This window comes from Columba livia, chromosome 9, assembly GCF_036013475.1.
Source record: "Columba livia isolate bColLiv1 breed racing homer chromosome 9, bColLiv1.pat.W.v2, whole genome shotgun sequence".
NCBI lineage: Eukaryota > Metazoa > Chordata > Aves > Columbiformes > Columbidae > Columba > Columba livia.
In genome coordinates, this window is record NC_088610.1 from 11,491,912 (window position 1) to 11,515,064 (window position 23,153).

Genomic DNA, 23,153 nt, shown 5'->3' on the forward strand with positions numbered 1-23,153 from the left:
GTTTTTTTTTTTTCAACTAGCTGTATCAGAGCTGCACATTTTTTCATCCTGCTCTGAAAGCCTTTCAAAAGACACTTGCTTCAAAGTGTTTTCTCTGAGAGAGACCTTCTCTTTTTGGTCTTTCTTACTGCTAAGGCTCTGCGTCCAGGTTTAGAGCATTCCTGAAAGCTCTGAACCTCTAAAGATGTTCGTCCTTTGCTCTTTTATGCCAGAATTCTTCAACAAAGAAGTCAGACAAGCTGCTAAAATCTGTCCCTTACCAAATTATTCATATAATGGCAGTTTTATCCATAACTGGTTTAGATTACATTTAAATCCTGTCCTGTATGCTGTTTTTTTTTTTTTTAAGTAAGAACATATTCCCACTCTTTCGAGGGATCAGCTTAGAAAATTGTATTTGGACTTCAAATCACCACATCCTAACACAGAGACAGGAAATCTGCAGACTTGTTTTGGATTCTCAGTGCTACTTTCATTTCAAAATATTAAAAAAACCTTAACAATGAAAAAAAAGGGGCCCTGTAGAAAAGCATTCAATAAGCTGATATTTTTACATATAGAAAAAAATGAAAATAAATTTTAAAGATTTTGACAAAGTGTTGTTCAATATTGACTGTAAAAGTTATACTGGTAAATAGAGATAACTCCTAAGATAAGACACATTGCTAAGGTTTCAATTGATAAGATTGATCTTGCTGCATCAATGATTAGAACAGTCGCTCCTGCGTCTTTTCAGCTGCCAGCTCTAATTCACAAGAGAAACCACCATTATTTAGACGTTTTATTTATTTTCAAAAATAATCAAGTGCAGTATGTCAGAAAAGCAGGGGTCTGGTTTTGATTTTAATTTCTTTTATTACAGTGATTAACCCATATTCTCATGGATGACTGACTGACACCTGGGACCGCCAGGGTCAGGATTTCATGGCTGTGCTCCCAGGTACGGCATGTGTAGACATGGTAACATGTAATCTGCCTCCAACTACAGAAGCTTTTATATTGCTAATGTTCCTTAAAAGGTTTCAGGAATTGCTTCTCTTTCTCAAACCTAAACTAAAAAAAAACCAAGAAAAAACAATAGTGTAATTGATATTGTATTTTACTCATAACTATCACAAAGTTGAGTAGCACTCTTAGCAGTGCTTTATTGTTTATGCATTAAACTACTTTTTTTTTTTAACATTGAAGTTATAGAAGTAATTTTACAGGCAAGGATTGAGTATTATATAAATACAAAAATGTTTTGTTATTTTTCTCATTATATCAGTAGCAGGGTGGGGGTTTTTCATGTTGTTTTTCTCATCCTAGCTTTTTTTAAAAGCTGATAATAACTGCTTTATACTCTCTCCATTGAAGAAAGTCTTTGTTTTTGTTTTTAGTGTAAGCAAAGTCCCTTCAAGGCAGTTTTGAACCTTCAAAACACTAGAGAAATTTAGAAGAAAAAGATCCCCCAAACCAAACTAAACAGCTCACAGCAGAAGTGGCTTTTTTCTTTGAATTACTCTTCTGAGGAAGATATTGCCTTTGTGGACTTCAACAGAAGAAACACAGGTATGTTGTAGGTAGGTTCACATTTACCAGGAAGATGTAAAAGAAACTACAGGGAGCTGATAAGCTGGCACCACCCAAGCAAAATGTGCCTTGTGATTTGGCAGAAAGATTTCCATGTGACTTGAAGTATCTTTGTGTCCAGGTTTGAACCACACGCCATTAACAAACAGTGGGCATGAAAGACAACGGACTGGGTGGGTATCGACCTACATATCTACTGAACTGCAGAGGTGATTGCAACTTAGCGGGTCTAAATTATACAATAAAATAATTAAGGAGAAAAATATTTCTTACAGATCCATGCATTTACAGAAGTTACTTCCAGTTGTATTCTCTCACAGTGACTACTAACAGACAAAATTCAACTCTGCTTAAAAATGATGTAATTCCCATTGCTTTCAATAGGAATTTTATTTGCACTAAAATGTGAATAAAGCACCAAATCCACTTCCTACTTCCCAGTATTTGCACCCTTTAGTTTTACCATTCAATTGGAATATAAATAATGTTTGTTGTTCAACATTGCTCCCTCTGAAATATTTTACAGTGGCCTCACTGAAAAATGCCTTTAGGTGATTATGTGGAATGGCACGGAAATGCTCAGTGATCTGCTATATATATGTATATATCAAGATGCCTCACCTTTTGCCTTTTTTTAATTTTAAAAAATCTCATTATTAATGACATTATTACTAAAATGTCGTTACTACTATTTTATTAGTAAAACATTAGTCTACTATTGACTCACAATTATAAAACAGAAAAGGTTCTGCTGCAATAGCCATCTCATCTTTGAAACCCTGCTCTTCAATGATACAAAAATTGTGCACAGCAATATTAACCAAGCTTTTGTGCAATACGAACTACTATTATTTTTAGGGAAGTGCACAACTTTATTTATGAATGGCTATGTGACATATGACAGAAAACTGACAGGATATTCTGCAGGACATCTCTTCAATGATCATTTTTGTAATCCTTGACTGCAATTTTAAATTATATAACCCTCACATTGCATTTCACAGCTTTCTATATCTAATTCTAATGGAGTGGCAGCTATGCTGTAGTTAATGTTGAATGTTGTTTTCTGTTTAAAGGTCAAGTCTATTCTAAAATCCATATTCTTAGTGGGATTGTCTTGAAAATTCACTGTGCTTACTTGGTATGCAGAGCAGTGGTCTAAATTATGATTATTTGTGGAAGAGGTTTCTGAGAAACTCTTCTATAAATAAAAGATAAATAAAGCTCCTCTAAAATGTCTAAATGTTACCAAAATCATGTGATTCTTCTCATTTGCATGTATGTGTTATTCAACCTATAGCCCTAACCATCTGCAAACTGATTTCAGTTGCTAGGGATTCATTTTAGCAAGTACATGTCTCTGCAGAGAAGAAATCTTAGAAAATGTTAATAAAGATAATAATGAACTAAATTGGCATGCCTAAAATAATTAAATTCACACATGTATCAAGATTCCCTCTAGCTTGATATTTTGCACCAATGTGCCATCAAAAATGACTGAAAGACTTAGGGTGAGATACTGTGATTATTTAATCTAAATTATATGCACTCTCTGCCTTTAGGATTCAAGATGTGCAAGTGAGCATGCTGCAGAAGGCTCATTTGGAAATTTTGCCTGAGGATAAAAATAACCTGGGAAGATTTTAAAATTTTCTAAAACCAACCCGCTGACACCAATCTTAATTCAGAAATATTGTTAAGGAAATTACCACTGACTAGCTAGAGGGAAGATAAAAGATAATAAGGGTGCAGTAATCACATTTCCAGCACAATCAAACCAAATCAAATGAAAGCAAGCTGTTGGGTTAAGGACTTCCTGATGCATTGTCCCTCCAGAGGAACTTGTAACCTTTTGGTTCAGAGCTAAAAATACAGAGAGCTGCAGCACTGGGAAACCCTGGCAGCGAGGGGAGGGGACCGTAGGGCACACGGGTGAGGAGCCCACAATGAGTGGGAAACATTGGAGGAACTGGTAGGAGAGGAGAGAGGAAGATTTCCATCCTCCTGCAGAGTGAAGGACGTGGGAAAGAAGAGGATGGATGGGAAGAGAAGGCATCTCAGCACAGCCTTAAGACAGTGGGATATCTGATAAGAAGTGAGCAAGCCCTCCTCCTTGTGAAAGAGGATCTGTCAGCGATCTTAGTTCTGCTTCCTTTATTCCTATCTTGCCTGGATTGAAGAATGGTGGGAATATTTTTGAGTGAGCTTAACAGATGGATTTGCGCTTCTCGTATTGCTTCAGATGGCATTAATCTCTGTGGTGGGTTCTCATTTAGCTGAGAAAATGTCACCAAAACAAATGAACCAGAGCAGGCTGACATGCTAGCAACAGATGTAGGGAATCTCTTCTGCATATTGTAGGTAGAAGCAACACTCAGCATTCTCACTTGTCTGCTCCCTGAGGCCCCTCCAAAACTAATCAAAGATATCACACTGATATAGGAGTATAAATGCCTAAAGTCAGCAGACACTTTGAACAAAAAACGGGTAGAATCAATCAGGGAACATGGATGATAGCAGGGAAGTAAGGTAACATAGCGGAGGAGTCCAAGCCATCAGGGCACAGGGGCAGAGGAGGGGTCCAAGTAGACACGAGACATGGTCAGGTGTTGTGAGAACTGCCTTAGAGATGATGAGGATTCATTTCTGGCCATGAAACCAACAAATCCCTGCTGGCAAATGCACTCTCATTTCAAGAATGTGTCAGTATTTGTGGTGCTCCTTTCCTGAACCAACACAGGCCTTCCAGTGTGTGAGGTCCAGAGGAAAGGAAAGTGAGGTTTGCTGGGCTTCCTGGGAGTGTCCATGATGGAGGAACAGCAAAGGAACAAAGAGGGATTTGGTGCATTCGCCAGCCAGCTATTGCTGAAGATGCAGAAGAATATAGTGTAGCATGAGGCAATGCCATATAACGGAGGACACTAAGTATCTGTTTAATGTCTGAAAGCAGATTTATGATTGTCAAAATTTCCTTAATATTCCATAAAGCAAAGAGTGATAAATTTAAAGTGGAAGGAATGCGAGGAAAATATCAGGTCACACAAATATTAACTACAGAAAATCAGAGAATATAAAGTAAATACAATCTTCATTTTGCTTTAATTATTCTGTCCTTGAATGTTGTCCCAACACACCAACTATTATGTCTGCTACGATTTTCTCTTTACAGTTGCTAAAGAAGCAGGGAACATGGCAGATGAATGCTGTGACACCAAAACTCAATGTTTGTTTCTTCCTGAAGTTCACTGTACCTGGTATCCCTGCTCTAAACCAACCACCCAGATGACCCAAGTAACACCAGCCTTCTGCTGTGCTTCCAGTCCAGATGTCTCCTTTCTTACACTTCCCTATGCTCAGGGATCAGAGCTGTGGGCGGTAACAGATGGGCTACAAGATGCACTTACACTGACAGTACCTACCAATGTGATGCTGAAAGGAGGATGCTGGATCTTCGGGGGTTCACATACACCTTGTCAATGGCTTCCCAGCTCATCCCTCCACATGCAGCCACAGCTCCCAGATGACCGTGTGCCATGAAGTCAGGAGCAGCACATTTGGATTCACTGTACACTAGACTCACTGGGAGACCAGCTAGATACTGTTTGACAAGATATTTTGCTTTAGCACATAAATTCAATGCAATGTAATCTCCCTTTAAATATGTACACTGTTGATCAGACTGGCTTTCCTGTACTCATCACGCAGACAAAAGGTTTAAACTCTACAAAAGGTAGCTGATATTTTTTCGTTCTCATATATGTCATTTCTTTCTCTAGACTGACCTAGTCTACAATATACTATTTACATAACTGCTGCAATATCTATTTCAAACCCAACTAGCAGCTCTCTCCAGAACTGTAGGCTGCCCTGCCTGTCACCATGATGGGTAAACAGTATCACCTTTTCAGGGCCTGATGAATTATAAAGAAGTATTAAAGTGTACCATCCATCACAATGGCACTAAGTAGATTTTTGAAGTAGATTTCAGATCACAAATGCTCAAATTTTTACTCACAAATGCTGTTTAGACTGTTACCAGAAAGTACAAATTGGATGGCTCATACACAATGGCCGTATGACAAATGGACATGACAGGTGGTCAAAGAAAATGAGTCTTGCTATTCTACAAATAACCTTGTCAACATGAAGGTAGAGCTGCAGCTCTGCTGATAGGCAAACTGCTAGAATTTAATGGTTTTATTTGCCTGAACTTCTAGCAAACCAAATATACAAATGAGATACAATGAAGCAGCAGCAACAAAGCAATATTAGCAATTCAACCTGATTATGTGACACACAATAGAAATTTTCTACTAATGATGTGTCACATTTGAAAGAAAATTATTCAGATTATGAGTAGCTGTTACAAGAATAACTTTTTATAGGAAAACCCTCATGATTTGCAATTACAACCCACTGCAAGATATTCAAAGCATAGAACTTGTAGCTCCAATGTGAGCAATCAAGTCATCCTCTGAGAACTGAACCTAGCAACAGCCACCACCTGCCTCTGCTCATTTAAAGTTCTCCTACTTCCATTAGTTTAAATAGTAGAGATTACTGTGTAGGATTGAAAGTCCAGAAGGTTAGATCACTACCTACAATCCGTAGCCTAAACAAATAAGGAAATTTCCCTTTTAGGCGAAGCTCTAGATCTAAGGACACTTCAAGTAGACTTTCTGAAGAACAGAAGAAAATGTCTGAAGTTTTGTGAGTTTGCTAGGTACCTCAAAACACTGATTGTAAAACTGTGTGCAGAGAGTCATTCTTTGGCTCAAGTACAAACTTTGAGTCCTGCCAAAACTAAGATACACCCCTAGTGACAAGTACAATGCAGTGTGCATGGTCCTCATTTCTCCAGAACTCAATCACAGAGAAAACTGCCTTGAAATAAAACTGGAAGTGGTACATGTGTCGCTGGTAATAACATCAATGATTTTTCCCGGAACACTGGATTTCCTTTAATCTGATGAATTTGTTAGCAACACATTTATTTTCATGAACTAAATCTCAAAGGCCACAGCTGTACTTCTATCTTGTTACAACATTACATACTGAGTTTCTAAGTGATGAGAGAAGCCAAACCCATTAATTAGTACATTTTGCTTGTCCATGGAAAAGTTAAGGCATACATCATGTAGGCTAAGAATCACCCTTTCACTTCTGAGCAACAAACCTTAACCTGAAGCTGTTGGGTTGACAGAGCCCCAGAACAGGGACTGTACGGAGACAATGACCATGACACTCAATCTGAAAAGTAGGCAGGTAAGCTACACAAAAACAGGAGATGGAGAGAAGTCTCTCTCAAAGGAGAACAACTCCATTCCTTCTCCTCTCTGGAATAAATCCCTTGGACTAAAAAGCTACAATGCTTTTAAGAAAGAGAAGCTGAAGCCTGTAGGCTTCATGATGAGAAACTTAAGGATCTGACTTTCTTCCAGCCCGTTTGTAATTTTTTTCCCCCCTACAGTCCAAAGTTTGAAAATATATTGATAGTTCTTAAAATGAGTTAGTGAGCATCATGCAGCTTTCCCAATTTTGACTCATTACAAGATTTCCACAGTGCATTACATGTTATCAATAGTGCTATGGGCAAAAACTAGCACAAACAAAAGGAAAACACACAAAAGTTCATTTCAATGTTAGAAATCCAGTAACTGATATGCTATAAGTATTAAGATATTCACAAAGCATAGAAGTATTTTGGACGAGCTACCTTCCAAACCCAAAGCCATTTGCAAATTTTTATATAGGCTCTTTGTGTTCTAAGTCATAAAAACAAACCCATACTGTTAAACAATAAAGAAACCAAAATGGAAAAACTCCTGCATCACTGAAAGTTGCACACAATATTTTAAAAAGGAGAAAGACAACAGTTAGTGAAATTCCAATTTTTGTATTTCAGAAATATTTACTGAGATTTATACTATCTCGGGTAGGAAAGTAAACAGAAATTACAACCCTTTTGTGCGCCCCAATATATTTGGAAAGCAAATATAGGAAGGGAGCCAGTGAAGGCAGTAAAGAGGATAAAACAAGATAATCCAAGATCTTAATTCACTTGGCAAGTAACAAATCCCAATAGGCAAGATCTTTGTGCTGACAAAACTTCCTAACAACAGCTACAGTAAGATAAAAATACAAATTAGGGTTTTCAAGAGAAAACAGAGCAGATGTGTCAACTGAGTTGCCACAGAAAAAAGCATGTGAGATCGACAACCGTAATTCAGGAGCTCCAGGTACCAGCCCAGCACTCCTGAAGGTCTCACTGCAGAAAATCTCATCTTACCCTTCTTACAGGCATCCCTCAAATCAGAAGCACTTACACATCAACAAGGATAAAATGTAGTCCTCAACACAGCTTTCAGATTTTTACACTCAAGCAGAAGACGCTAAGTTATAAACTCAGATGTTTCTTTTTTTAAAAAAAAAAAATAAATATATATCATATTAAGTGTTCAGGTCTGACTAATTTTTATGTCTGAGTTGAGACTGGCTGCATCATATTTTACCTAAATATGTTTATTTTAAGGCTGGGCATTTCACCATATGTACTTTGCCAGCCAAGTTCAACAAAAGCTGGTGTTTTCTAACTCTATTTCACCACAATTGACAGAGACAAATGGTCACATTACCTCAAGAGCTCCTTTGGCAGAGTAAGCTGCATACGAGTACAGGAGGTCTTGGCTATGAAGCATTTTGGTGTCCCTGTTGCACCGCTGTCCACTGGGATAAAAGCATTCACCGCTGTTTTTCAGAGTTATTGTGTTTGAAGAAGAGCCTGGTAGGTCAAGCAAAACAGAGTAATTTACCAGCCGGACATCTTCAAGGCCTTGGGAAGTCCACTGAACCAGAATTTTCATTGCAATGTCTACATCATCTTCTCTAGGGGATCGTAACAAATCTCTGGGAAAAAAAAAGAACAAAAACACAAGTAAACACAGTTTTAGTTTATTTCCTACTAAAACACTTGTACCTTAATACACATCAGTCAATCGTTTCAATTAATAATGTATGAAACATGAAAAAAAAACAAACAATACCAAAAAAAACCCACACAAACCCCCAAACAACCTTCATTTTTTTGAAAATAACTTTTTGCCAATTGTGAGACAAAAGCAACCTCTTCTAGAGAAACAAAAATAAGGAAAAAACATATTTATAGGGAATATATCTAATTAAAATGTAAAGAATCCTGCAAAAGTTATCACAGTAATTGTTTCGAATTTCATTTCTCTGGCACTGATCAAGTTTCTGATATAGCATCAGTTTAAACAACCACTCAATAACACAATCTTAAGTAACAGGCATTCCAGGGAGGGCATGATGCTGAATATCACTTGTAATTACACGTTTGGCCTAAATTCATCAAGTAAAACAAATTTGCTAAACAGAACGGAACCATTCTCCCAAATATTTCACCAGCTTTCAGAAAGTTTTCCTCAGCTTTCCTACCCGCACTGAAGGATCACCCCAGCCAACCGCCTGGCATGCATACAACATGAGCCTGGACATTATTTTGGCAGTGTCTACCAGATGGGCCAACAGAGATTTCAGAGGGGTTGGTCTGAGCTTGTATCCCCGGGTCTGCATCATCGTTCCGCACCCGCTACCACATGGGCCATTAGATGAACATGGTGATGGCACTGAAGGACAGATATGCCGAAAGGACAACTAAAGGCTTTGACTAATTATGTAAAGGATTTCACTAATTTCACAGGCAAGCACTTATGTAAGCAAAGCTGTACAAGAAAGTTTATGCAGTATTTGCTGAATTTTGTGAGCATTTTCTTTTTTTTTTTTTCCTTTCTTGTGTGGGAAGCTCTCAGGACCGAGTAGCAAAACTAAGGATCACAGAAGTATTGATTTCCAAACACAGAGATTCTGACACTAGCCGAAACTCTTGTTCACAAATTTCTTTTCACGAAAAGGCCAATTACATTTAGATGCTTTATGGTCCTTAGTGGAACCTTAAAAAAATACCCTGGCTGTCTTGCACACATCAGAAACAACAGCTGAATAACACACAGACTTTTTTAAACCATTAGTGCAAGCAATAGGTATTTGAGAATCCCACCAAGTGTTTTCCAGGCCCCTCTGTGCTGTTCAAGCGGGATGGATGCTGCCGGTACCGCTCCCAGCAGGGGCTGCACTGACCCCGGGGAGAACTCTGCCAAAGAAAGCTTATGATGGAAAGCAAAGACTCCCTTCTCCACAGATGTTTCAAATAAAAGAACATTTACCACCTAGACAGCATCAAAATCTTAATAAGGCAGAAAGTGAAGTTATAACACCTATTACAGCCTAGAAATGGCTCAAACATTATATATTACGTTCAAATGTCTAATGCTCCTCATCATATTATACGTATGAAATAACTATTCCAATATCCAAAGGATTTACAAAATATGCAAAGATTATTTGATTTAAAATATTTGTTGTACCCCAGCCCGTATTACAATAGCAAAGTTATTAGTGCACAAAGTTCAAAATTTTTACAAGAACAATGGACTTATGTCAAAGACTTCAGAGATCCTGTCAGCAGGAGTAACTGTCTTGCAGATTTAATATTTTTAAATTATCCAAAATAAGTCTTCAAGCAATCTACACAAAAAAAGACGAGTTAATCCAATCTCTGGTACATTACAAGTTCCCAATTTCATCTCCTGTGCCTGCTAATGTAATGACATAGAATTGGACAGTGCAGAAATACAGAAAGCTGTTTGATTAATACAATCATTAAGATAATATCTGCACTTCCCTCAGGTGACAGAAACAATAATAGAATAAATAATTGCAAGAAACTTATCCCAGGCCAATAAGGTTATAGCACATTGCAACAAGAAGCATTCAGTTTCAATAAGACTAATTAAGCATTGACAGTAGAAGATATAATAACAAAATTGCTCTTTTAGGCATAGAAGTTACTTTCACTTCATAATTAAATAACCATCTTTGGAACTTTTACGACAATATATCTGATTAAGTTAAAGGAATGAGCACACTCACTATTTACTCCATAATATCTTTACAGCATGTTGAAATCAAATAACAAATTATGAGCACGTGTTATATTACAATAAATCAGCACATATTAGACTACTTTGATAAATCTTATGAACGTCACCAGCAGGTTTTTCTTCAGTGACTGACTTGCACTTGGTCTTTGATACAATTCTGCTGACCCCATGGACTTAAAGTCAGAAGTAATTTAGCTCATAATTTTTACTACTTACTAGTTGGATAACAAGTATAACATGTAAAACCAGTATGTCCTAAACCAGACCAAATTCAGAAAAGTATAAAGTTTGTTCGGCAGTCCATCCTGAAAAATCCCAACACTTCACATGCACTTCATAGTCCTCCTCTACAAATTGCCAATTAACTTGCTTCCTCAAACTGCCAGGGCACGGAGACGGATAGCGGTGAGACTTAAGCAGTGGAATGAAACAGGCCCTTGGGATGATTATGTTTCTCGTTTTTGCAAGCGGCTGCATGCTCAGGAGGAATCAATAGCAATGTGATTGCCAATTTCCATTTACAATACTGCCTTTAATAATGCCAGCCAAATGTTTGATTTCCTTACATTACAAAATATACTTTATACAGCTACCTGTCAGGTTGAGTCAATGGGAAAAGCCACAAAGTTAATGAGCACATATCAGTTCCCGTAAATCTGCATCATTTATTGAAGTGGAGCCACCACAGACTTAAGATTTGGTCTCAAGTTAGAGACAACATTAATAAATACAAAAATAAAAGTCTGAATAATACTGTGCCTTTATCAGATACTCTCAAAGATATTTCCACAAGTTACTTTCTGATATAGATCAGATATTGAACTAATGTACATCAAAACAGGACATAAACTTGTTCCATAAATATTCTGCACCACCTCAAATAAGCTCGGTTCCTGAACTGAAAAAATCAGATTAAATTGCTCTTAGAACTCAGAGCATACCCTGCTTCATTTAATAAGGTAAAGGTTCCTCACTTTGATATGATGAAAAGATGAAATAAGTGTTTATGAAGACATATTCTCAGTTTTTCTGTGTAAATATGAAGTCTAAGTTGTATTTTACTGTCCGATCAGCTGGATGTCCTGGCCAGTGAAGAGCAGCAGACCATGACTCTTCAAGCTTCAAAGTTCTAAAGCTAGGAAAATAATTTGAAATAAGACATATCTGTAATAAAGTCAAGCTTTCTGCAGCCTCTGAAGCTTAAAAAGACCAATTTTTAACTTATGATTATAAGAGGTAAATGAACACACGCACACATAAAATAGAGAAATTTCATTTTCAAATAACCGTGGGCAATATGGAGCTACAGGAGGTTAATAGAAAGTCATCTGCTAAAACAGCACTTTTTTGACACAGCTAAAGAAGGGAACAACATATTGCAAATAAGCCAGCTGCATGTTGCTGGTGATACACTGGGACACTGTGAAACACCACTCAAGTATGCCTTGTTTGTGTGCGTTTTTTCTTTGTTTGCTTGTTTGTTTATTTTCCTTTCTTTTTTTCAAGATTAAATGTCTACACTGCAATGACAGTAAGAAATACCCTAAAAAAAAAAGAAGCCACCAAGCAAACAAAAACCTCAGTTCCAGTTTTGCAGAGTTAGGGCGAAGTTTGTTTAATCTCTTTATTCCCAGATTTTGACTGTAAATTTTCATTCTTTATTTTCTTCCACTTGACTGAGATTGTTGATAAAGCAGTTATAGGAATTTTAAGTAAGAACTAAAAACAAACACAGACTTGGAATTTTTATGGGCCAATTTTTCAGCTGAGTAGCTGCCTTCAAATTTTGGGAGTCACAATGAATTCACCAGACTACAGTTTTTGTAATGCTACATCAGATCAAAGTGTTATCTTGCTTAATATGTAGTTTCCAACAGTAGCTGGTAGCAGATAATCAAAAAAGAGTGCAAGAAAAGCATCATATGGGGCTATTATATTTATAGATTTCCATGCATATGTCTTTTTTCCTACCCACAAACTTTGTCCAGGCTGAGTTTTAAAAATGTTTACATATGTTCAGGATTGCAGAACTCGTTTCAGTCCATTAAGAGCGGAGATGTGGCAGCTTCAGCAGTGCTGGGCCAGCGCACAGCACTCGCACACACCAACTGCTCAGCATATGCACAAGTAGATTTCGCAGTTGCAGAGTGTTAATTTGTATCCATCACATGTAGCATGTACACACAGCAAACGAAATGCATTCAGGAAATACCACCTGCCCAAGCCACATCTGCTTAAATTTTAATTACATGTTTCTGTTAATTAGGGTGCTCAACTGGCTGGTCTCCAACCTGCCAGATTAGATTTCCCGTGGTCTGAACTGACTGCCACAAACCTGCTGATTCCAAAATAAATAAACAAAATCCAAGTCCAAGAGAAGATAAATATTTATCAGGAGGTTAGAATATGTAAGAGGAACATTCTCATGGTGCAGGACAAGATCCAGAACCACTTCAGGTGACATTGCAAGGCCTCCAGCAACTGCTCCATGAAGCAGATCCGTGACACGTCCTTTGTCACATCCACCATCGCTCTGTGCACATTCTGAATACTGTGGGCATATTTTTAGCACTGATATTAATTTTGTCGCAGTCCTGGGTCACAAGAAAACTGGTACTCTGTTCATTCTTGTCACACGGTGATCATAGTAATGACCAAAACTAACAGGTAGGTCTATTCGGATATGCTTTCAAAATCATAAACAAAATAATATTGGCCTACAGCGTTAAAGCAATGGAAAGTCCTGGTTAAACATAACATTTGGGCACTAGATATGAGCCAGCAACTATGTGGCATGATGCTACTTCTTCCATTTTCCTGGTTTTTGGCCAGCCAGCCCCATCACCTGCAGCAGCCTTTCCACTGGAGAGGGACCTCTCAGGGGAGGGAGGGCTTTTTGCCAGCCCTACACCATCAGCCAGTTCTGTCTGTTAGAAAAAAGTATATGTGACTCGTCGGAACACAGCGATGAATGTCTGGTCTGTCCTAATGATGGGGAAGCTAAAACCCCGTTCATTTTTGGGTAACAACATATCACTTTTGCTATCAAAGGGAAGAAATGCTACACAGCGCCTACAATATAGGTATCATGCTATTTACATAAAAGAGTTACCTCTCACAGCCACAGAATAAATGTACATCATGAAACCATAAAAAGCACGTAGCATCAGATAACAGAACACCAGCTCTAGATTTGCTTGCACAGTGCTCTAACAGAAAAAAAGCTTTTGAGGTTTTTTTTAGTTTGTTTTTTAAACATTATGTGCACTATACCTTTTGGGTATTTTCAGTAGAAAGGGACTTGAGTCATCTATTTAGAAAATCATACCGTGAGCAGGCACAAAATTACTTTTAAACAATACTTCATAGCATTTTTGTGCTATGTTTAGGTACACTTGGGTATTAGACTTTTGCAGGGGTATCTGACCATACGTACTCTCTCCTGTCATAGTATAATTACATGCACAACAGCTTCAGGCCAAACCTCTCATCTTCCTGAGAAGTTCTTTGTCATGGGATTGAAGAACACCCTCAGATCTCAGCCCACGCTGGCTTCCAAACTTAGCTATTTTGTACATTTGTGGGGTGTTGGTTTTGGTTTTGTTTTTTACTACAGGACTACCATGCATGTTGTGATTACCTACTACGTCAGACAGTCAAATGCCTTTTATACTTTTGTAAATAAAACTAATGTGGATAGTTAAATTTCACTTGCCAACATCTGGATACAAGCCAAACTTGCTTTCAAGGCAGATGGTGGAAGGCATTGAAAAATTACTGATTCTCTCACTCTGTGATTCCACAGTTTATTGAAAAACAAGCAATTCATTGTTGCTCTACAATAAACATTGCAAAGTCATAAATTGGCCGTAGATAAGCTTTCCAAGCTTTCTAAAGGATTTGGATGTCAGTTATAGTGACATCTAGTCAGCATCCAAACACATCTTCCAAACACATCAGAACATCAGAATGCCAATATGATTTCCAACAAGGGTCTATCAAATGATTGCCCAGAAGAGGGTAAAAATAGAGAAAAAACACACAAAATCCCTCAGCTACTCTTGTAGTCTATTTTAAGCTTAGCAGATTTTTGAAAAAAATCTATAGCTCCGAATATCTGTCAATTCTAAGAAAATATTCACCTTACTTTTCAGCAATAGCGTGCCATTCTAAACTGAAAAAGGCTCTTTCAAATCTATTTGTTTAGTAAACAACAATTATTCCAGTTAGGCAATCTTTCATTGTGGAAGCAAACACCCATGGTAAAACCTGATGCCCTGCTTGTTCTCACATCAGACACAGAAATAACATAATAGTATCCTTAAATATTGTTAATGTAACAGTATACTCTGCATATTCACTCAAAGTGCAAGAGCTCAGCACATTTTTAATGGCCTATTAATGGAAAAATACTGATTAAATTTTATTATTGATGGAGAAGGAAAATTTTTGAAAACTTATTGCATGATCTAAGTGCAGCAACTGAAGCAGTGACTTATGACTTAATCTAATGAGTTAAACTCTGTCACAACACAGAATATGCGGTCAGATCCAGCAACAAATCATCAAATGATATTTGTAGAAATCATCTTAATGAATCCAAGGCATCCAAGTTTTAAAAAGTAAATATCTGTCAATAAGCAGGCCAGCTGCAAATAAATTACATTCAAACAAGTTCAGCTAATGTTCACTATGTAGAAATTCTTCGAGTTTATAACTTTTCTGAATCTGAGTCATTTTACCCTGATTTTCAGTAATACCTGACATTATAAGTCACAATTTCAGAAGCAACCACAAGTGTAAACTGCATCCCAGCACGTGAAAGGTTCCTCTTTCATTCTTCTGTATATGGTCTTCTAAAGCAATAAAGTAAACACTCAGTATTTCATGAATCAGCAGCATCTGCAAGTGCCAGTCATAAAAATCCCTCATCTAAGGTCCAAAAACTGTTGCATATGTGCACTAGAATTTGGGTTCAGGAATTGCTGGGCAAAGAACTGGAGAGTCTAGTTAATTCAGATGCTTTGCAAGTCAGCCAAAAAGAGTTCGCACATATGCAAAATATGTTATCTGGGTGGTAAATTTGATAGAAACTGGTTTGAATACATCAGATTTCAAAAACAAAGACCTTAATACAATTTTTGTTTGCAGTATGGAAAACAGGTGGCAAAATATCAAGTTCACTGCAGTACTTTATGAATGAATTGGCTTATCAACAGAGCACAAAAGTATAGTAAAATACATTTACCACAGTGAAGGTTGTTTAAATGTGTTAATTTCCAACGGACCATGAACATGTGTAACCAGCTGAAGTTCTGCCCTCACGCAATAACTTGTTAAATTACCGCTTTTTGATCATTCACAATCACGTAGGCAAAATCTGAAAGGCAGTTGACTTTGATATTAAAGTAGATGCCCAAGAAATGAAAACCACAAAACTGTGGAAGTTTTTGAAAATGTTTGATATAAGCAAATCACTCAAAGGCAGACAGGTAGGCAATGGCAGAGCTAGGAACAGAAACCAGATTGCCTGATTCTATACTCATGGGTTTTGGGTATCAAAGTATCTTACACTTTATTAAATATCATGGGGGGTTTTTTAACCTTTTTTTTTTTTAAAAAAAAACCAATCGCTTTTCCATTATATGTACCTTGCTTAATTAGCCAGTGTAGAGACAGATGAGAATGTCATTTAGCATTTCTCCCCCATCATTCTGGAAACACGTGAAAAACAGGATTATGATCATTATTCACTTTCAGAATAGTTAATGTACCACAGAAACTTTAATGTGGAGAACAACAGCTCCAGACCCTCAAATGGGCTATGTTTCAAAATCCTAAAGACTGTTAATTCCAGATGGAGAGGAGAGCGGAGACACCTTTCATACATAGTGCAAAAGCAGTCATTGCTATGACACGTGGTTCCTTTTGTTTACTCTCCTCTTAGGAAAGCAAGCAAATATTGCCTCTTCCTAACGCTGAGCTCTCAGTCTTCACCTGCTTACTACAGAAAGGACTAGTCTGGTCCTTCATACATTTATTGATTTTAATACAGTAAACCATTTTCAACAGATTAACTGACTGCAAAAGAAGTTATTTGAAATATATGCAGAACGGAGCTATCTGCACAAGAAACCTTTTACTATTATTGAACAATATCGCTTGCAAGAGGATCTCTCAAAATAATGCTGTTTTCTTTCAAAATCAATAAGATCACCACCACTATTTTTTTTCTTATTAACTTCCACAGTTGCTAAGTTTCAGTAACAAAAGACAGGTTTTCCTCTATGGTATACGGGATTCTTTGTGTCTATAACATCACAATCTGTATCTTTGCACAGTTCCATCTAAAGCACTTTAAACTCGTACTATTTCCAAAGACACAATAGCGATTTGTGTGACTCAACCTAAACTGTCATTCTGGACATACAAGAATATCTTAGCCTCTGTTTTAAATACGCAAAGAGAATATAATTTTCTTCAAACTGTATAGTCTAATTTTTTAAGAAAAATAAAAGTCTCCCAACGTAAGACAATAACCAGGTCCCAAGCTCCAAACAACTGTGTCCTGCATTTTCCAGCAGGTGACGATGCCAAGGGCAATGCAAACTGCAGCTCAAGGACGGTACAAAGACAACCCCCCACCTCGAAAGTGCTTGCACATAACCCCCCATTCACAGGCAGAGCACTGACCCAGCAAACTTCACAATGATATCATCTCCTTTTCTTCCCAGACCACAGGGAATATGTCAGTTTCTCAATAAAATGTGACCAGCTTCATAATCAAGCCCAACTGGTACCTTTTACTGTCAGAGACAATTATTATACATTTACTTAAAGCAAGAGACCATTTCTGTGTGCACGTGAATAGCAGTGGATGTTTCACTAACACTTTCCTATATAGAAAGCCTATCGAACAAAAAAACCTAGAAATCTTGCTTTTTATATAGAAAATCTGCTGATCAGAAGAAAAAAAAAAAAGTCTCAATACTGCCCAGCCAGCAGTATTTTATTCCTTTCAATTGCCAAGCATTCAGTTGCACTGTGAATTGAAGAGCAATTAGATTGAATGCCAGGTGTTATTCTGACAGCACTGGACATCTTTATTTGAACTGTGTGATTTAACTTTTGAATAATATCCCCATTCCCAAAGGACAATGAGGAATTAAGAGGGCATGCTAACCCAAAATCCTAGAAAAACTTAGCAATGCTTAGGAAATCTATCCATTATTTGAAGATTTAGGATTATTTGGAATTAGATAAATCCCCAAATAAATGTTTAATTTTGAAAATTAAAAGAAGGTAAAACCTTCATTTTATTTCATGAATCTCAAAAAGTTAACCCTTTCAACAGGAAAGCCTAAAATAGCCACAAGACAATGCCATGCAACCTTTCTGTTACCAGTCTCATTTCCTTATCAGTATACTAACTTACCAGTGCAATTCCAATGGAATTGGAGAGATTTCTAATGGACATGTTAGCTTAGATGTTTAATATTTAAAAGTTCTGTCAGGAATATTAGTTAAAATGAAAACTGCAGGGAAAAAATGTGACAAAGGATACAATACCATTTCTAGGGAATTATGCAAGGAAAATGTTATCACAAATGTCACATCACATCTTAGTTCAGATAATCTCTACCTCACCAGCCGAACTGCATTTCAGCTGAATTTGTTTTTATCTGAAAATACTGACATCTTTGAACTGACCCTTCAGTCCTAATATACAGCTGAGGAAATCAACACTGATAACCAAAACAGTGTCCTGAAGTTATTTATGCTGTACCGCAAATCAAATTGCTTGTGGATATACAAAAGCTGTCTCCAAAGGAGCAAATGCAACATCTTATAAAGAGAGGCTGGGAAGAGACCACAGGAGAGCATTTGGTTCAAGGCTCAGCTCACCCAACTGCTGCTCCAGGCAGATGTTTTCCTACCCTGTTCCAAATATAGAAGCTCCTTGTACATCCTAAATAACCACCTCACATACTGCTGCATTTGAGCACACTTTATATTCTCCTTTCCACCATTGATGTTAAGGACAGACTCATATTTTTCTTTTTGCAGCAGTTTTTTTTTTTACATACTTACAAGCCTTCCCTCATCTGACCTTGTCTTAAGCCAAATGTTCTCAAGTCTTCTCATCCATTTCCTCAGAGCTGCTGCTGCTGAAATCTCCGACTACCCTCCCTGATCTCTTCTGGCCCTCTTCCAGCATGTCCCCACTCCTCCTGAAACTCAATTCCAGTAAATGGACACTGCGAACGTACCACTCGCACTGTAAATTTATTATTAGTATGCAATTATCATTTGTCTCCATATAAGTCAATTATTCCTCTGCTGGCCTTTATTCTGATTTCACCTCTGTACCTCTCCAGTAAGTTCAATGATTCCTTTAGCTCTGTCGACCTCAAAGAGGCCTCGTCATTTCATCATTCATTTGCTGCAAGAAGGAATGGTCTTGAGGACATCCTTATACACTATACAAAGTAGGTCATATTGTCAAAGTGCTGAGAATCCACTGTTAAGAATGGATTCCCTGCCCTGCTCATATCCCCCCAAAAACCCCAAACAGCTCCCATACAAATAACTACACTTACATGCAATACTTAAGAGTTATTTGCAGTCTGCCTCACACCAGATTCCTCGTACACCCCTGTGTGCATTTTATCAACCTGGCCTGGCCAGAGCTGCGTATTTCCATTGAACTGGGTCCTCTCAAAACATCAAGTGGGCTCTGACTCAATACAGTAGTATTTAAACTAGGATGGTAAACTTTTTCAGTTAGGCAAAACTCAAGGTATTTGCTTGCCCGTTTCTAAGTCTCTACCAATCTCAAGCCTGAGATTTGGCTTCCAAAGTCATCACTCTGTTTGCAAGGAGAATCCTTCAAGTTTGCTCTTAGCCCAGCAAATTTGCAGACACTCTCTCTGTTGCAACAACCTGCACAGTCCACTTCAGGTCCATATGAAAAAGCCCTCCTCTCTGTCAGTTCTAAGGTTGACCTACCCACTTCACCTCCTCTCAGCAGTCCCTGTGCCACAAAATGCAAAGTAGTTAGAATTCCTATATTCCCAATAAAGTGCATCCTCAAGGGGCACGTTGCAACATCCAAGCACAGAGGGCGAAACACAGGCATCCCAGTGCAGACTCTTCCAAAAAAGTCACAGGAAAGGGACCTTATCCGCTTCTCCTCCTCCTCCTTTTACACTTCCTCACGTGCAACATTACCTCCTTTCATTTTGCAAACCCAGAAATGTAACTTCCCAAAACAATCTATTTACCCACATTTTCTTGCCTGTTCTAGACTTCGCTCAGACTTCTGGCTCTTTTTTATCTGAAAATTAAATAAATCACACGTAGCATCCCCAGAACAGTGGGTGGTGGTTTCATGGAGTAATACTTAAATGATATAATTCATTTTCAGCCTCTCTTACGATCAAACTAAAATTTCAAAGCCCATTTTTAAGTGAATAAAGCACAAATAAAAGACAAAAACAACAGCAATACACAGATGTTCAGGAACTGGAATCAAGGCTGAAAAATGCCCCCTAGTATTCAACATACTTTAATGTGCAATCACCTGAATTGCTTACTGCAAGTACAAATGGGCTATTGTAGTACAGCGATGTTTCAACCTGAAGGCCAGAGGGGGGTGGCTGTTGCTAGGCAGTAAAGAGGAAAGTGCTTTATTTCAAAGCTGCAGTATCAATTAAATCTTTGGAAAAAAAAAAAAAACAACTAAAAAGAATCATTACAGATCAATGCTAAACTTCAGTACATTTTCTTGTCTCTCTTCCTGCAAAGATATTATGCCTCTGAGTCTCAGTTTGCTCTTAATGTGGTGTTAAGGAAGCTACAGACAGACGTGAGGACAGAAAACAGGATTCAGGAATTGAGCAGTGGAGCAGGTTTTCATTGGGTATGTACATACAGAACGCGGTCATGTATCTACACTACAGAAAAACATTGGTATGGTCATCCTGCACTGCTTCTTACACCTACTATGATGACAAAGTCATCTATTAAATTCTCTGCTAGCTGGAGGAATTCTGGGAGGCAGATGGTCTATTTGTTATTAACATGACATGAACATTCTCTTAACAAATCACCTGCGTGGATTAGGCAGACACAACATTGCATCCCAAGTTTCTTAAAAATCTGTGACATTAACACATATGACATATTCACTGACACAAAAAAGGATAAATATAAAAATGGAAAAACCAATAAGGGGTTGGAAGTCTAAATACATTTAATCAAACTGAACCACACCGAACAGCTTCAGATTTCTTAATCAGGGGAGCAAGAAAAAGTGAAACACTGTAGCTACAGTCAAAAACAAATAAACAGACAAAAAAAGGTAAAAATTGACAATTGGTACTATACCTGGTGCAATGGACATTAAAACACAGGTAGTAAATATAAATGGATTGATTTGCCTGGAAACCTTCAGAAAACAAATGTATGTTACTTAGTAAATACGGGAACACAGTAACAGTTTCACTGCAGTCTAATGTGTATCATGCCCATTCTTCAACTTTATTCCTCCACGCACCCCACATGGTTCAGATTAAAGGCCAATATCACTGCACATTTCACTGACGCTTTCAATGCAAACAAAATTCTGGCAAAAAGAGAAAAACACAACAGTGAAAGACTCAATGATTCATGTGCATTTATTCCTCAGAGCAACACAGAGTAATAGCAAACTACAGCTTTTGCACGCACCTATTTTAATAAACTGATTTAAAGTATACAAGTGCAAATCCACATGCAGACATTATCTTAACGTAGTTGTTCTGTCTAATGTGAAATCATCAGAGGCTTTTACTTCTCTACATTTTCTGCCAGCTGAAAGTTTGCCCACAAGCAGTTTCTGTAACTCCACTGCCACAAAGGAGTTAACACGGCACCCCAGTGCAAAGTGCAAGCTCCCCGACCCCAATTAAAACTATACCCAAGAAAGCTCGTTTTAAACAAAATTATACACACTTAAATTTAGATCAACTCCTTCAATTTCTTCCAGGGCAGAGATGAAAACCATTAGGATAGAGTTTATTGACTTCTGGCTTTTGGTTAGATGCTTAATCAAGTTACTTTTAATAAAAACTTCACTTTAAGTACAAGCAACAATTACTATGAGACCTGAGCAAGCCAGGGCATGTTAGAAGGCAAAAAAGAGTAGGAAAACTACATTACTGTGAGCCTCGCTACTGAAGAAAATAATGATCTGGAAATGCATGCAATATTGAGTGAAACAAATTGCGGATTTTATTCAATCTGATCGCCAATTAAAATAAATATCACATGTGGTTAAGCTCAGATATTCACTTTATCTGAAATCATTGTAACACAAAACACAAGGGAAGATGCTAAGCATATTTTCAGTGAATTTAATAGTTTTGTCAACAAAATACAATATTAGCTGTGATATTTATGTAAGCAATATCTTCCAAAGTGCCTACAGGATTTAGGAAAGCAAAAAGACTTAAGCCTCTATTTTGAATTGCATATGGGAGCATCTTTTCTATATACTGTTTCAAACAGCAAATTTCCTTAGCTAACGACAGTAACACTATATCACTGCAGAGCCTTGATATACATAGAGTGAGTGCAAGAAGGCTACAGTCACCCAAATACGTGCCAGTCACTGTGAATTAAGATAAAGTCCTTAAAAATTGTTATTTTAAAGAGAAAACTCTCTGCTTCATTTTTCTCAGTGAACTTCATACTGTCAAAACTCTCCAATCCTTCCTATACTACCACTCCTTTCTGAGGTTTTGTGATCTGCTTTGGTTTTGGATTCTGTTGGAGGGGCCACATAGAGATTTTTTTTTTTCTTTTTTTTTTTTTTTTTAATATGGTTTTTGTTGGAGTTTTTCTACCACATGTCCTCACCATCCTACTCATCCTGCTACAAACTGTCCTTTGGTAACCTCAGTCTTTGATGGCCTCACATCTGCTCCCTACCACATTTCACCCCGAAACATCCCTTGTCAACGTTACTCTATGTACTAAGCTGATAGGATCAGCAAACAAATAATACACTGTATTTGAGCCTTGGGACTGATTAGATGACTGATGAGGCAAATACATCTTGAGTGGAGAAAGAAAGAAAGAATTAAACATGACAGGGGAGCTGGACCGTGTACGCCTTCCCCAGCCCTTCGCCCTGCACAGCACAAGAGAAAGAGGAAATACTCCAGAAGCACAGGCTTATAAAAGTAATTTACTCACAATATCCAGATGGTGAGTGCGAAGAGGAATAGCCTGGCTGCTGGAAGTGTTTTGCCGCCTTGTACTCAGGTTTTAAAATTTGAGATAAGTGATGTTACCTGAGATGACTTGGCAGTCTGTGTCCTCAAGTTTGCTTTTTAGGCTAGCAAAAGGCACAAAACTTCATAAAAATAGGGGAAATCTTTTACCAGCTTGATAATTAAGTTCCAAATTTTATATGACAATATTACTCATACACTTCATGACTAATAAACCACCCCTCTTTCCAAAGAGCAAAAGAGCAGCTTATTTAAGAGGGGTTTTTTTGAGGAAAAAAATCGT

At 37.6% G+C, this 23,153-nt stretch overlaps 1 protein-coding gene across 9 annotated transcripts in view; it reads right to left on the reverse strand.

Moving 5' to 3' along the window:
• NAALADL2 (N-acetylated alpha-linked acidic dipeptidase like 2) overlaps positions 1-23,153 on the reverse strand; it is a 455,965-nt gene that overhangs the window by 209,257 nt on the left and 223,555 nt on the right. For all 9 annotated transcript variants that reach the window (XM_065073810.1, XM_065073811.1, XM_065073809.1 and 6 more), the window contains one exon: positions 8,208-8,478. In XM_065073810.1, coding sequence (XP_064929882.1) covers positions 8,208-8,478 — 271 coding nt within the window. The remainder of the gene's footprint in view (positions 1-8,207; positions 8,479-23,153) is intronic.